A 13,936-nucleotide genomic window follows, 5' to 3' on the forward strand; every position below is an offset into this window, starting at 1 on the left:
AACGGTTGAAACCCATGATAAAATGTTGATCCACCGCACCATTTACAACTGCAATGCGACGGATGTGATTCCAGACTTGTTTCTCTAATTTTCCAAATCAGTGAAGAACCCACCAAATCTCATAGCCGATCAAGACCCCCCTCTCCAGATTAATAACTGAACATTTTGCTCCGCTTCCCCCAGTACAGGAAGTGACACGTACCGGTTACTCGGATTGATTCCAGCATGCCTGGCAACCTCCCGTGGCTGGCAAGTGGAAGACGGACCCACTAGAAGCAGCAGACAGAACTGTTCGGGGTTCTTTGCTCACACTGGCGGAGAAAGGTACATAAAAAGAAATGAACAGTGCGCGCACAATAAAAATGGAGCAACAGCGTCCCCGACTCGATCAATTGTCGTCAAATGCACGGTGCGGGATTGCAATTTGCACGCAACACTAGCACTTTAAAGTTTAAAACCTGCGACCGGTGGCCTGTGTTCCCCGCCACCCTCAGTTGCGCAGGATTGCCGCAGTCTCCCGCGCCCCCGACCCTCCGTCTGTCATTCTCACGTTCCTCTCTCCGGTGTCCCGCCGTCGTTCCCAAGGTAACCTCATTATTGCGTCATAATTCGATGCTCTGTGACATTGTAACTGGAAAGAGCGCCGTGCAGTCCTTTTTGTGATGAGATCTGACATTCGTTCCAGCGCATCCAAAGTTTTCATTTTCAAACAGAAAATGTTTGGAATCACTTACTCTCCGGAGCCTTAAAGGCAATTCACGCAAAGGAGGGGGTGCTCCATTTTAGTGTCAAATCAAAATTTAGAATTACGTTCATAATCTAATGGTTTAAAGATAAATCATAATAAATAATTGTATCGACACTGTAAATCCATACATCATTTCAGTCGAATATAGATCATTGAAATCAGAATACATTTTTAAAAGAACTTCAAGGATGATGAATAATGCAATAATCTGCATAAAATTTAGAATTACCTTCACAATTTAATGGTTTAATGATAAATCATAATAAATAATTGCATAGACACTATAAATCCATACATTATTTCAGTCGAATATAGATCATTGAAATCAGAATACATTTTTAAAAGAACTTCAAGGATGATAAATAATGCAATAATCTGCCAAGCAAGTTAGTAGAGGCAGAAGCTCTGCAAAGAAATGTTCAAAATGCAATTGGATGCCCAGTGTCGGCAGCTTGTGAATTCAATGATTTGCACGATATTAAGTTGCTATGGTAAATGCATTTTTGTACAAATTTACATGTCCCGCATGGAGTAGCCGTTTAACTCGAAGTCAAGAATATTGTGAGTAACCATTCCCTTTGGTAACATGAATGTCACAAATGCAGAGCTGGAGTACTAGAAAGAATGGCTATCTTCATCCGTGACCTCTGCCGTGATATTTGCAGGAAATCAGGAGCATTTTTTTATGATTTAAACTTGCAGTGATTATAACATAACTGTTCAGTATATGAGGCTTGACCAATCAGAAATTATTGAGTCCATTAAGCTGTAAATCTCTGAGGATCTGGAGTTGCTCCTTGCTGATCCCAGGACACTATGAGAAGAATTTGGGATTTCTCACAACGTGCTGGTCAACATATAGCTCTCAATCAACATTAGCACATCTGTTTACTTAAACTACATTGTTTCTGGTTATGCATTGTAAAATAATATCAGGTCATAATAAAAATAGAAAATATTAGAAATACTCAGCAGATCAGCCAGCATCTGCAGAGAGAAGCAGGGTTAATGTTTCAGGTGAGACACAAAACATTAAATCTGAAATAAATAAGAATGCTGGAAATACCGAACACTTCAGGCCATATGTATGGAGATAAAAAAACTTAATTGATGTTACAGGTTGATCACTTTCATCAAAACTGCCAAATTCTGGGGGGAAAATTGGAAAGGCTGATTATCTAAAAATTGTTAAATTCATTGTTGAGTCCTGCCTAGTTGGAAAATGTGATGTTGTTCCTTTAGGCTTCATTAGAACAGTGGTAAGAAGCCAAATTCGGAAAAGTCAGGGTGGAAGTGGGATGGAGAGTTAAGTTTCAGCAATTGCAGTGTTTCTATTTCAGAGTTCCAGCATTGTGTTTTTTCTTCTTTCTCCTCTTTCTTATTCAACTCCTTATATTGATATATCCTCCAGGTAGCTCAGTCCTCCCGGCCAGTATCACCACCACTTGCACCATCCATTCTCCCTTAGCACCCTTAGTTCTTTCCACCCTCCCCCCTTCTCTGCAATTTAATGTGTTTAATTTTTAACTTTTCTTTGTTCTGATGAAAGGCATTGACCTGAAAGTTGATTAATACACATAAACTGCCTAACCTGCTGAATATCCTCAGCATTACTTATGCTCTCATTGCATATTTCCAGCATCTACAGTTTTTTGACTTTGAATTCTAGATTCAATAACTTGCCTGATTCTGATTAAAGGTCATTACCTGAAATGTTAACTTTGTTTCTTTCTCCATAGATGTTATCTCACCTGCGGAACATTTCTAGTATCTTCTATTACTTCATATTTTATATAATATTTGCGGGTAATTATTCAAATTATTTAGCTTTTGTTCGTTTCATCCTCTCCAGTCTCTTCTTTCTTGTCTCACTACAACTCCCATTCGCTTTGTATCATCCTTCCTTTCATGTTTATAGTAAATGTAATATTGACTGTGAAAAATAATTGTTGCTTTAAGGCTGCCGCTCCTTTAAGGATTGTGTCATATGACTAACTGCTCCCTTTGCTGCGACAATTTGTATAGAAAGTTCCAGAGGCAGTCTGTGAAGAGCCTGTGAATAAATTACACACACTCTATTTGAGGTTTTCAAGTCTCCTGCCTAAATCTGCATAATCTGCAACAGATTTTGTTAAAAGTTAAAGCCAACCAGGCCATTAAGTCATTTAAACTCTTCTGCCTTCCACTATTTCATAGATCTTCTCTTCTAATATTTTCTCTCCTCCCACTTTTCAAGCTAAACCCATCTCCATGTTTCATTTCTACTCAGCCCACCCGCTTCATCTCTTTCTCCAGAATATTGATGATTCTATTTCCTGCATTCATACAGACGCAAAAGTTTCATCACCTTTGCCACCAATTTCAACCAGTTCTCACTTTCACAAGGTCCATCTCTGGCTCTTCCCTTCTTCATTTTCTCTTTTTTCATCTCAGGGAAGTTTAGTGAACAGGGATAAATTTGTCCTCATCCTCACTTTCCACACTACCAGCCACCACATTTGAACACATCATCTCCATAATTTCTGCCACCTTAAATATGACTCAACCCCCAGATACTGCTTAAAATCTGTTACATTTATAACTTTTTACATTTCTGCTGAAAGATTATCAACCTGAAACAAACAATTTTTCCATATTTCCATGAATACTGCTTGACCTGTTAAATAAAAGCAGCATTTTCTACCTTCAGTTCAGGACAAATTATCTGAATACATGTTTAAGTACTATCTATGGGATCTTGCTGTGTGCTGGTTGGTACATTATGACATTGCCTAAACATCAACAGTACCTGATCGGTTCAAAACACTATAGGACAACCTAAGGTTTTTAATGACAAAATGAATGTTTTTTTGCACATCAATCCACATAGTGTCTTAGGCCACACAAGTCCCTAATAGAATCTTTTGGTATTAACAGAGAAAATAGAGAAAACAGAGATATTTTATGAATTTTAGCATATACATTAAGGTACCAGGGAAAAATATTCTTTTGTGCATATTATCCTCTCAGATTTAAAGTTAACCACTTAGCTTGCTTAAACTTTATTCTCAGTGAGATTCTTCGATGATAGTGCCTCAGACATTTTGGCAATACTTGATTGCAAGATAATTTAAAAATATGAAGCTGTACTTATTTTCATCGGGTAGTACAATAATTAGCTACTGCACATTGCCCTTAGCATAGGTGGGTGACAGAAGAATCAGTGAGGAGTCAATGGGCATGTGAAGGAGAATAGGTTACAGGGAAATAAATGGGGGAATAAATTGATGGGAATTCTCAGAGAGGGTTGGCATAGACTCAATGGATCAAATAGCCTCCTTCTATATTGTAAGAAAATATGGCAAAATATGAAAACATTAAAAGACTGAACAAGGTATAGCCATAAATAATCTGATGTTAAAAACTGAGGGAGGAATATTTAAATGAACTATTGTAAAGGATATGAAGTAGAGAAAACAAAAAAAATACTATAGAATTAGACTTCAAAGTTCAAGTTTCTGCATTGAACTGTTTTGCCACTGAGACAATCAATACTGCGGGCAGTGTTTGATGTGGTTTTTTTTGTTAAGTACCTGTCTGATTGAAGCTAGGATGTGATGCAAAGATTGGTCCTTTGATGTGGGCAAGTATTCATTTACAGTGATTAATGTATTTATGTGTGGTTAACAGGGATTGGTGGAGAAACTTGAAAAGGATGAAATAGAAAACTAAATTGAAAACTGGGATATAACAGCAAAGAAATGAGGGTAGAATCACGCAGAATGTTACACAGTCTACAACAAACACATATAACAGAAGGGGGAAGTTATTATGAAAGTAAGTACATTTTTAAGTAAGTCCATCGGATTCACTAAAATGTGTGCGATGAACAAAAGAACAGAGGATTTTGTAGCATCAAATAAAATGCAATCATTGCAGTACAACTTCTGTACTCATTATTGTTTAGGTAACTTTGGGTGGTTATGTTTTGCACAGAATGCAACAGCATGTATTTTATTTTGCCATTGCAACTCTTCACTGATTTTGCAAACGACTAGTTGTTTAGGATACTTTGGAGGAGACTCTTCTGATTATATAAATGCCGGCAATAATTATGCAGTGTGAAGTAATTCAAGTGAACTGAACCCATGGTCATGTACTGTACAAGTGTTAAAGTTGGGCAGATTTCCAAAAATGATTGCTTTAAAATTCTACAGCATAAAAGAATGCTATTTAGCTTATTGCACCTGCTTGATTCTAGAACGGATTTAGTTATTGGTCCCATTATGCTTGTCTTCAAGATTTGTTTTCAAATATCAATTCACTTCTTTTAAAAGGCATTATCAATTCTACTTCTACTATTGTAGGTAATTGCCCTGAAACCCATCCATAATAAAAAATCTTAACCTTACCCTTCATACTTGTGGTGATGACCTTAAATTTAAGCCCTATAATTAGAGTTACGACAATCAGACAATCTAAATTTTGGAGATTTATTGTTATCAAAAGCCCTAGTCATTTTAAACAGCTAATTAGATCTTTTATAAACTTCTTTGCACCAGTGTAAAAGAGAATAAAATGTTCAATTCTTTTCTCTAAAATCCTTTCATCCTGGTATTGTTTCAGTGAAAATCTTCGGCACTTTATCATGGCCTTGATCCCTTTCCTAATGGACAATTCCCAAAATTTATTACAATATGCTAACTGCTGCCTAATCATGGGTTGACTTTGTAAATGCATACTCATTTTTAGAAAATATAAATTCACATATTCTCTTAATACAGTTTCATTAACTTGTCCTATCACTATTAAAGATTTGAATTTCAAAATTTCAGTATGCCTCTATTCTATTTCATATCTATTAACTTATTACCTTGTTCTGAAGTCACTTAAGTTTTCTTTGCAATTAACTGTGCCCCCTGTTTTATGTTATTTGCAAATATTATACTGAGTCCCTTACATCCTAGTTCAGGTCTTCAATATGTTGAGATCAGTGACCACAAGACTAAAGCTTGAAGAATACAACAAGAGGAAAGAAGAGGGTAAAGAGATAAAAAATCAAGAAAAACCTGCAGATTCTGGAAATATGGAATAAAAACAGAACATGCTAGAAACACTCTGCAAGTCAGGCATTGTCCATGGAAAGAGAAAAGCATTAACGTTTTAGGTCAAAAAGACCCTTCATTAGAAACTTGGAAAGATAGAAAGCAAGTTAGTTTTGAGTTGCAGAGCAGGTGGGAGGGATGGATAGGACAAAGGGAGATTCTCTGAGACGGTGAAGCCAGGTTGTGCGGTGATAAGCTGTTGATAAGACCATGTGGTTGATAGATTAGTGCAGTGAGTTAGAGAAAGAGAACATAAACAAACATGTAAAAGTTGTGAAATGCAGAGCAGGCCAGGTTGTGCTAGTAGAGAGAGAAAAGAAATGAGTCAATATTACAAATGGATGACTTGCAGAAGAACTAGCCAGTTCTAAACCAAACAGAGGACGCAACAGAAGATGAGGTCTTGCTCCTCAAGTTTATAACAGGAGGCCACAGATAGATAGGTCATGGTGGGTGTGGGATGGAGAGTTGAAGTGACAGGCAATTGAAAGCTTAGGGTTGCTCACGTGGACTGAATACTGGTGCTCTGCAAAGCAGTCAGTCAATCTCCAATTGCTTTCTCCAATGTAGAGAAGACCATATCAGGAACATCGAATGCAGTACACTGGACTGGGAATTGCAGAGGGAATGATGCCTTTGGAATGCTGAAAGGCGAGGAGAGCAGATAGTCCAGTGATGGAATCTCTTTGAAGAATAAAAGAGAGTTAGCTGAAATACAGAAGAATGATTAAATTAAAGAGGTACTATTCTTAGAATGTAATAAGAACAATAAAATAATGGGACATGTGAAAGGATTATGTTAATTGAGAGATGAATGATTAAAACAGAATGGCAGATGGGGAAAGCCTAACTAAGTTGGAGGGCATCTGTGTCATCCATGACCAATTTGTCAGGATTGGGCTATTTAGTTTGGGGGCATAGGATACTGGGGGATTGCAAATGCTTCATATCAATGGGCATTTACAAGAAGAAAGGGGAGAAGATAAAAACATTATTATTTTAATCCAAAAGTAAATTTTGGAATAAAATTTATAATGTTATTTTATTTAATTATAGAAATTACTGTGTAATGAAGACTGTTGAAAGCAACAATATATCATCTGTTTTACAAATAATTCAATGAACCCCAAGTACAAGTTCTGGGCTTGCAGTATGAAAATGTTATCATCAATAAACAAGATCATCAGCTAGTCAAAATTCCAGAAGTTTCTAACATTGAAACTCATAATCTGCCTCACCCTGTTCATTACAAATGTGCTCACTATTACCAGAGTCAAAAAGAAGTTGTCAATCATTGTTTCAGTCAGCGAACCTCATTATAGTTTTGTGCAGCTCTGGCTTCAGTTCTGCTTGAAATTAGCTAATGCCCTCTAGTGGATTCCTTGTCCTTCAATTATGTTTTAATTGCAACAAAAAAGTACAGGCAAATTCCATCATATGACATGTTTAAGTGAATACCAATTGACCCAACTGAGCTCATCCAGAAGTAGGCAATACTACCATTACAACAAGGATTTATGTTTTCTGATTGATTTTGGATGGTCAGAATCAACTGCCATGCTTATTTTGACATTATTTGACCAGTTTGCATAACATTTCCGAATTCAAGCATATTTGAAAAGTCATAGCTCCTCTACAGAACCAGCACTCCCTCCACAGTACCACTTCCCATCCCTCCACCAACTACCCCCACCAACTCCCTTTCCCAATTCTCTCATTAACTCCTTGAAACACTCAACTTTTTTACTGCCTCATTGACTTACTTATTCTTTGCCAAGATTAATTCTAATTTCTCACAGGTTCAAACATTGGTAGCCTGTGGTGTGGAATTTGTTTGAATGCTCCATTCCTTATATTCCTCTGTTAAGCAAATATCCATTGATCTCACATTACGAATAATTTTCAGTAGGGCTTTTGAATGATTTTGTTTTTAAAAATATCCCAATTAATTGCCAGATTAAAAAGATTAATCATTAATTTATCACTGTAATTTCTGCACTATTAGACAACAACAGGAAACAAATATTTTGAATGGTTTGATGGAAAGCTGTAAAGGGATCACTTAAAATTCTCATTCGTGTGCAAATCCATCCATAGGCTTACCCATCCCCAACTCTGTAACTTCCAGTCCTATAGTTCCCAAATTTCAGAGTTCCTCAAATTCCAACCTCTTAAATTCCTTCTCTTCACCATTGGTAACTGCATGACCATTAGAAGTAGCTTGGCTACACATTGACAAAGTGTGCAGCTCATTTAACTTGGCCCCAGTAGTGCCACTATGACAACCGGCAATAAAATTGTCTTTCCAAAATCTGACACCAGCAGGGTTCACACAATCTGTTTGGTTGAAAGCCACAAGAGCCTTTGTACTGTGCTTGTGGAAAGCCCCACTCCCCATCTAGCAACACTTGGGAGACTATAGACCCATTCTAGTGGAATCCTGCCCAAAACTGGAGGTTAAAAATCCTAAACCAAGTAATTGGCAAATTCTAATTTAAGAAGATTAATTCTGTAATAATTTAAGAGGGAAATTCAGGAAATCTTTAATTCTTAAATGTAATTGTATTTAACCTAGATACTTAAAACAAGGGATTCATTCAAACTTGCTGCTAATCATGGAACAACAAACAATCGGCTGGAAGAACTCAGCAGGCTGAGCAGTATCTGTGGGTGGGAAAAAGAATTGTCGATGTTTCAGGTTGAGACCATGCATCAGGACTGGTCAACGTTTCGGGTCAAGACCCTGTGTCAGAACTGATGCCTTAATTTGGTTTCTTTCCCCCAACAGATGCTGCTCAACCTGCTGATTTCCTCAATTGTTTCCCTGTTCCAGATTCCAGCATCTGTAGTCTCTTGTGTCTCCTTGCTACTAATTATTGCTGCCCATCTAGTTTTGCTGGGAATAGAGGGTATCTGGGGTCAGGATTGGTCTGGGATATTAAGGTATAAGATATTTATTTATTAGCCACACATACATTGAAACATACAGTGAAATGCATCTTTTTGCGTTACTGAGAATGTGCTGGGGGCAGCCAGCAAGTGTCACCACTCTTCCGGCGACAACATAGCATGCCCACAACTCCTAACCTGTACGTCTTTTTGGGATGTGGGAGGAAACCAGAGCACCAGGAGGAAACCCACGCAGACACACTGGGAGAACGTACAAACTCCTTACAGACAGCGGCAGGAATTAAACTCAGGTTGCTGGCGCTGCAATAGCATTACGCTAATCGCTACAGTTAGGTAGCCAATCAGCACTTCAAAGAACAGATGATGATGTGGAGTGAGCCTCTTCTGGTGCACCTGCCAGCCAGCAGTTCTCATGCCAATAAGCATGAAAGCCGAGGCTGAACAAGTCAGCAACCAAGGTTCTTGTTGTTGGATATCCCTTTTACCAATAATGTAGTAGGCAGACACCACGTTGGAGATGTTACTCCCATGCATCACAGTAATTTTCACCCCTGCCTAGCAGTGAGGAAGAAATGTACTGCAGCTATGTAGCTGCCTGTCATCAGGAAACCTCCTTTTCCAGGCTGCAAGAAGCAAAGCTGCCACCACCATGTTTTTCAGGAGCTTCACACAACCCCCAAGGCAGGTCACAATTCACCATGCCGGAGCCATCTGCTTCATCCAATGTGGAAAAGATGTGTAGAACATTTAAATTTTAAATTTATTATGCCTTTTTTGTAAACATGCATGATTAACACCTTAAAAAGATAATGCATTAAGACAAATGCAAATTAATGCAAATTTGTGGGAAAGAGTTCAAAATCTCTATTCCTTTAGTGTCAAAAATTGTTCCTTAATTTCTTTTCTGAACGCTCTGGTTCTTATCTTAAGGTTAACTACTTTTTGTCACAAATTCCTCTACGAGCAGAAAAGGTTCTTCTCTATCCACCTTATGAACATATAAAAATCCACAATCAAATTGCTTTTCAATCTTCTATATTACAGGCAATATAAATACATATATAATGTCTCCTTGGAATCTTTGGAGCCCTTGAATCATTTTGGTGAATTATTCTAATTACTTACTGATGCAGTTGAAGTCCATGAGCAACACTCTCCTCTGCAACAAATTCCCATTCTCATCAATTACTAAACACCACAATTTAGCAAGATGCTCAATTTAGCAGATTTTCTCAGATCTGCGTACACAGCTGATACCTCATATTTTTGAATTTCACCTTTCTTAAAGAAAACACTATGACTGCTTCATGATTCACAGTATTTCTTAATTCCAGATCATATTAATGTTAGTTATCCTGTTGTTACTATTGTATAAAGGCATCCTGATCTTCTTAATGTTTTTTGATCAAATAATGTCACAGAGTCAAAATGCCCTTGTGTGGTTTGCCCGATGTATTAGGAATCATTGAAGATTAGTTGTGATTACAGCACTGAGGAATGTGTTCAGAATGCTTTTCACAAATAAAGGAGCCTTTTCTTTAGACTACACAGTCACATAGAGATTGTAATTAAGTTACATTATTAGAAGACCTGCTTTTGGTAGAAGGTAGTGGTAATGTAAATATTCTTATAACAACAAAGGCTGACACATTTCATACGTAATTGTTAATGCTAAAAAGCTTACCATTTTGATTGATTGTTTCAATGTAAAAATCAATACTACAAATCAAATCTGAAGCTCCTTGAAGCATGACGACTTGGCTCTGAGATCACCTGTAGCTTCAGCCACCCATTATATATCCATTTCATCACAGAGGAGGAATTGAACATGGGGCTATTTTGGTCTATATTTCTCTGTACCCTACTAGATAGAGCATTTACCCATTAAAATGTTATCAGTCCAGAAATAATGTAACCCATTAATATGTATATATACATTGTCACATGGGTGTATCCTCCTTAAAAATTCTATGTCACAGTTAACTTTAAAGTAATAGCCTATAACAATATTTAATAAGTGCATATAGACTTGAGAAAAAGGACATGAGATGGCAGAAAAAAAAGTTAAAAGGAAGAAAGGAATTGGTTGGAGGAGGGAAGGGGACTAGAAAGACGGAAAGAGCGAAGATGCTGGGGGAGGGCCAGTGAAGGCCAAGAAAGGGAAACCATTGAAGAATGGAAAGGAGACCAATGGAAGAAGGAAGAGGAGGGGAAAGCGTGTGAGGGAAGGAGCAACAACTTGCAATCATATTATGACTTCAATACAGAAAAATGTTTCAAGGTTATTTTTAAAGTAGACTAAAAGGGGCAGTGACGTTTGTGTTTTGTAGAAATATAAAAGGAGAGTGAGATGAGGAAGCAAAGGTATTTAGGCAGGACTTCTAGAGATATTGGTGCCAATGGCACAGTACCAGTGTATCGCAAAGGAGCTTAAAATACAGAAGAGACCAAAGTGAGAGAAACAGAGAATATGGTGAGAACAGCAGAGCAAGATGAAGTTATAGACATAGGAAGAGATGAGGGATGGAGTGATTTTTACACATGAATAAAAATTTGAGATGCTGGGGTTTGGCAGCCTATATGAATAACAAGACCAAGGACAAGTTCTGGAGAGATTTGGATATGGTTATGTTTATAGAGAGCAGGATGTTGGCCAGGAGACCATTAGGATAATTGAGTCTGGAGGTGACAAAGGTACGAATGAGTGATTCAGCTGCAGATTGAGTGAGGCGGGAATGGAAGTGAGTGGTATTACAAAGGGAAGTAGCCTTGTAATAGAAAGGATATGAAGTCAGAAACAAAGCAAGGGAGTGAAGAGGACTCCAGGCATGCAGTGTGTTTTGTTCACCCTGAGGCAGTACAGGAAGCTAAGAAATGAGGAGACAGAAGGAAGAAAACTGAGATGAGTTTAATCCATTTTTGATCACTATCCATGGACTCCTCATGAAGTGTGATTTCTAGTTCCAAATAGCTGCAGATAGTTCCTACCTGGGGTCATGCCAATGAAAAATAACCTTCAGCTTAAGTGAGAAACACTGGTATCCCAAACTAAATTGGTTCTTATTTGAGACTGGAGAAAATTGAATACCAATAACTCTAAAGTCAGGGGATTGTAATGACAGTCTTTTCTTCTTTATCCTGCAAATTTAAACTGAACATCAAAACTAACATTCCTTTTGCATATGTGTAATTCCTTCACATGAAGAATAGATAAAAAGAAACGATATGTCTGTATCTGGACCCAGTCAAGAGTACATCAATGAGCTTCATAAATACTTTCTAATCTCAAAAGTATCTTTAGCCTTTGATGGCTGTAGCTGTTCATTTATTAGCTGTCAGTTGAGAGGATCTGTGTATGAACAGGAGAAATTATTTATTTTATATTTCAGAAAAATAGTACATTATAGAGCTTGATCAGACTAATGGGAATTCAGCAACAAACAGGCTTAGGCTGGAATATATACCACAGAGCAGGCAAAGGATGGTGTTGAACTTTTGGGACAGACAAATTTAATTATACTTCATAATTCTTCTCTCTTGGCAGAGGTGAAGCCTTGTGTAAAGTTGGAGCTATTCCCTACACCTTTCTTGGATTTGTCACCCAGTGAAGAACATTCTCATTGTGCCTCTTGATGTATGTAATCCACATTGCAACAGGGAGGAGAAGTTTGAGGAAGATCCTTACAGTGATACTCCTAAGACAGACACTTGTCTTCTTTCTTGGCAATAGTCATGATTACAGCAGGGAGGAGAAGTTTGAGGAAGATCCTTACAGTGATACTCCTAAGACAGACACTTGTCTTCTTTCTTGGCAATAGTCATGATTACAGCATCTCTGAAATCCCCTGGCATGTTCTCTTCCAACATAAGAGAGATAGAAGGTCATGAATTCATATCAGATGTGCTTCTCCACCGTGTTTTATTACTTGAGGGGTTTTGTCTGCTCTAGAGGCCTTATAGGTATTTCAGACAATGCATGGCCTTTTCAACCTCTGGTCATTAAGTGCAAGGTGCTTTAGGTGTTGTTATGTGGGGTGCATTTGTGGTCCATACCCCACTTCTGTGCCACGGCAATCACTCGAACCACCCTCCATTTCATCTGGAGATCCAAATGGATGTGTCCATAGAGATGCAAAGTCTCTACCCAAATAGCTCTCATCCTCATGGCCACCTTTGTGTGCATCTGCATCAACCTGTCTGTAAAGTCTGGATACTTAAACACCAACATCAAACAGGTTCTACCTGTCCTTCATGTTGCTAAGGGTGGACCTGGCTTCATTGGTGCAGTATGTTCCATTCATGCTGCACCACCTGTCCTTTATGAAAAGCTTCTGCAGAAAAGCATATTTAATTAGGCAGCGGTCTGCATGGAATGTCCTTGAAGCCCTATGGAAGAAGATGGATCTTGTAAGATGGATTCCCAATCAGACTGTCATAGTCAGTTGGCAGAATGCTTCATCACCAGAAATCTCAAAGAAGCACCAAAACCTTGCTTGGCTGGTGATGCATAGATGAAGTCTTAATTCCACTGCATACTGCCCTCAAGGTGGCTGTGGTATGGATGAGACCATCATCAACCTCATTGTGGACTGTGCCAAAAAGGTCTGCAAAGGGATGTGTTGGTCTTTGGTGAGGTTCATCCTGAGTGGCTATGTAACCCTGAACTCTGTGATCTATGGGCTTTCCTCAGGAAAGGATGCTGAGAGAAACATCAAAGAAACAAAGGATTGTAGATGCTGGAATCTAGATGAAAAACACGATGATGCTGGAGGAGCTCAGTAGGCCAGGCAGCATTCACGGAGAAAAGCAGGTGGTCAACGTTTCGGGTCAGGATCCTTCTTCAGGACTGAAGAAAGGGAAAGGGGAAGCCCAATATATAGGGGGGAAAGCAGCAGTGATACGTGGACAAAAGAGGTGAGGCGGGGTGGGCACAAGGTGGTGATAGGTAGATGGAGGTAAGAGATAGTGATAGGCAGGTGCGGGGGAGGAAGGGAGAGCAGATACATCGGGGGATGGGTCAAAGGTAAGGAGGGAAAAAAGGGGGTAGAAAAAAAAGGAAGAAAAGAAGAGGCATGGTTGGGAGTGGGTGTGGAGGAGGGGATGTGTGGGGAAAAACATCAACTGCTGCTGGAATATTATCAATTCAGTGAAAGATGCATTTTGGGCTGCCTGAAATTTGTTGATCTTTCACTGC

The 13,936-nt window shown here is 38.5% G+C and overlaps 1 protein-coding gene and 1 long non-coding RNA gene across 6 annotated transcripts in view; one reads left to right on the forward strand and one right to left on the reverse strand.

Annotated features, from left to right (window-relative positions):
- The window catches only part of LOC127570595 (putative tyrosine carboxypeptidase MATCAP2), a 42,563-nt gene extending 41,990 nt beyond the window's left edge, over positions 1 to 573 (reverse strand). For 3 of the 5 annotated variants that reach the window (XM_052016291.1, XM_052016292.1, XM_052016290.1), the window contains exons 1-2: positions 459 to 573; positions 203 to 311 (exon numbers count right to left, since the gene is read on the reverse strand). In XM_052016291.1, coding sequence (XP_051872251.1) covers positions 203 to 227 — 25 coding nt within the window. In that variant the 5' untranslated portion in view covers positions 228 to 311; positions 459 to 573. Of the gene's footprint in view, positions 1 to 202; positions 312 to 458 lie in introns of those variants that run through there. The other 2 variants (XM_052016293.1, XM_052016294.1) reach the window with 2 other exon arrangements.
- LOC127570600 (uncharacterized) lies at positions 234 to 12,424 on the forward strand. The gene is made up of 3 exons (XR_007956371.1): positions 234 to 324; positions 4,418 to 4,564; positions 12,287 to 12,424. It is a non-coding gene; the product is annotated as an uncharacterized LOC127570600 (long non-coding RNA).
- Positions 12,425 to 13,936: the final 1,512 nt, after the last annotated feature.

Source organism: Pristis pectinata, chromosome 5 (assembly GCF_009764475.1).
Source record: "Pristis pectinata isolate sPriPec2 chromosome 5, sPriPec2.1.pri, whole genome shotgun sequence".
NCBI lineage: Eukaryota > Metazoa > Chordata > Chondrichthyes > Rhinopristiformes > Pristidae > Pristis > Pristis pectinata.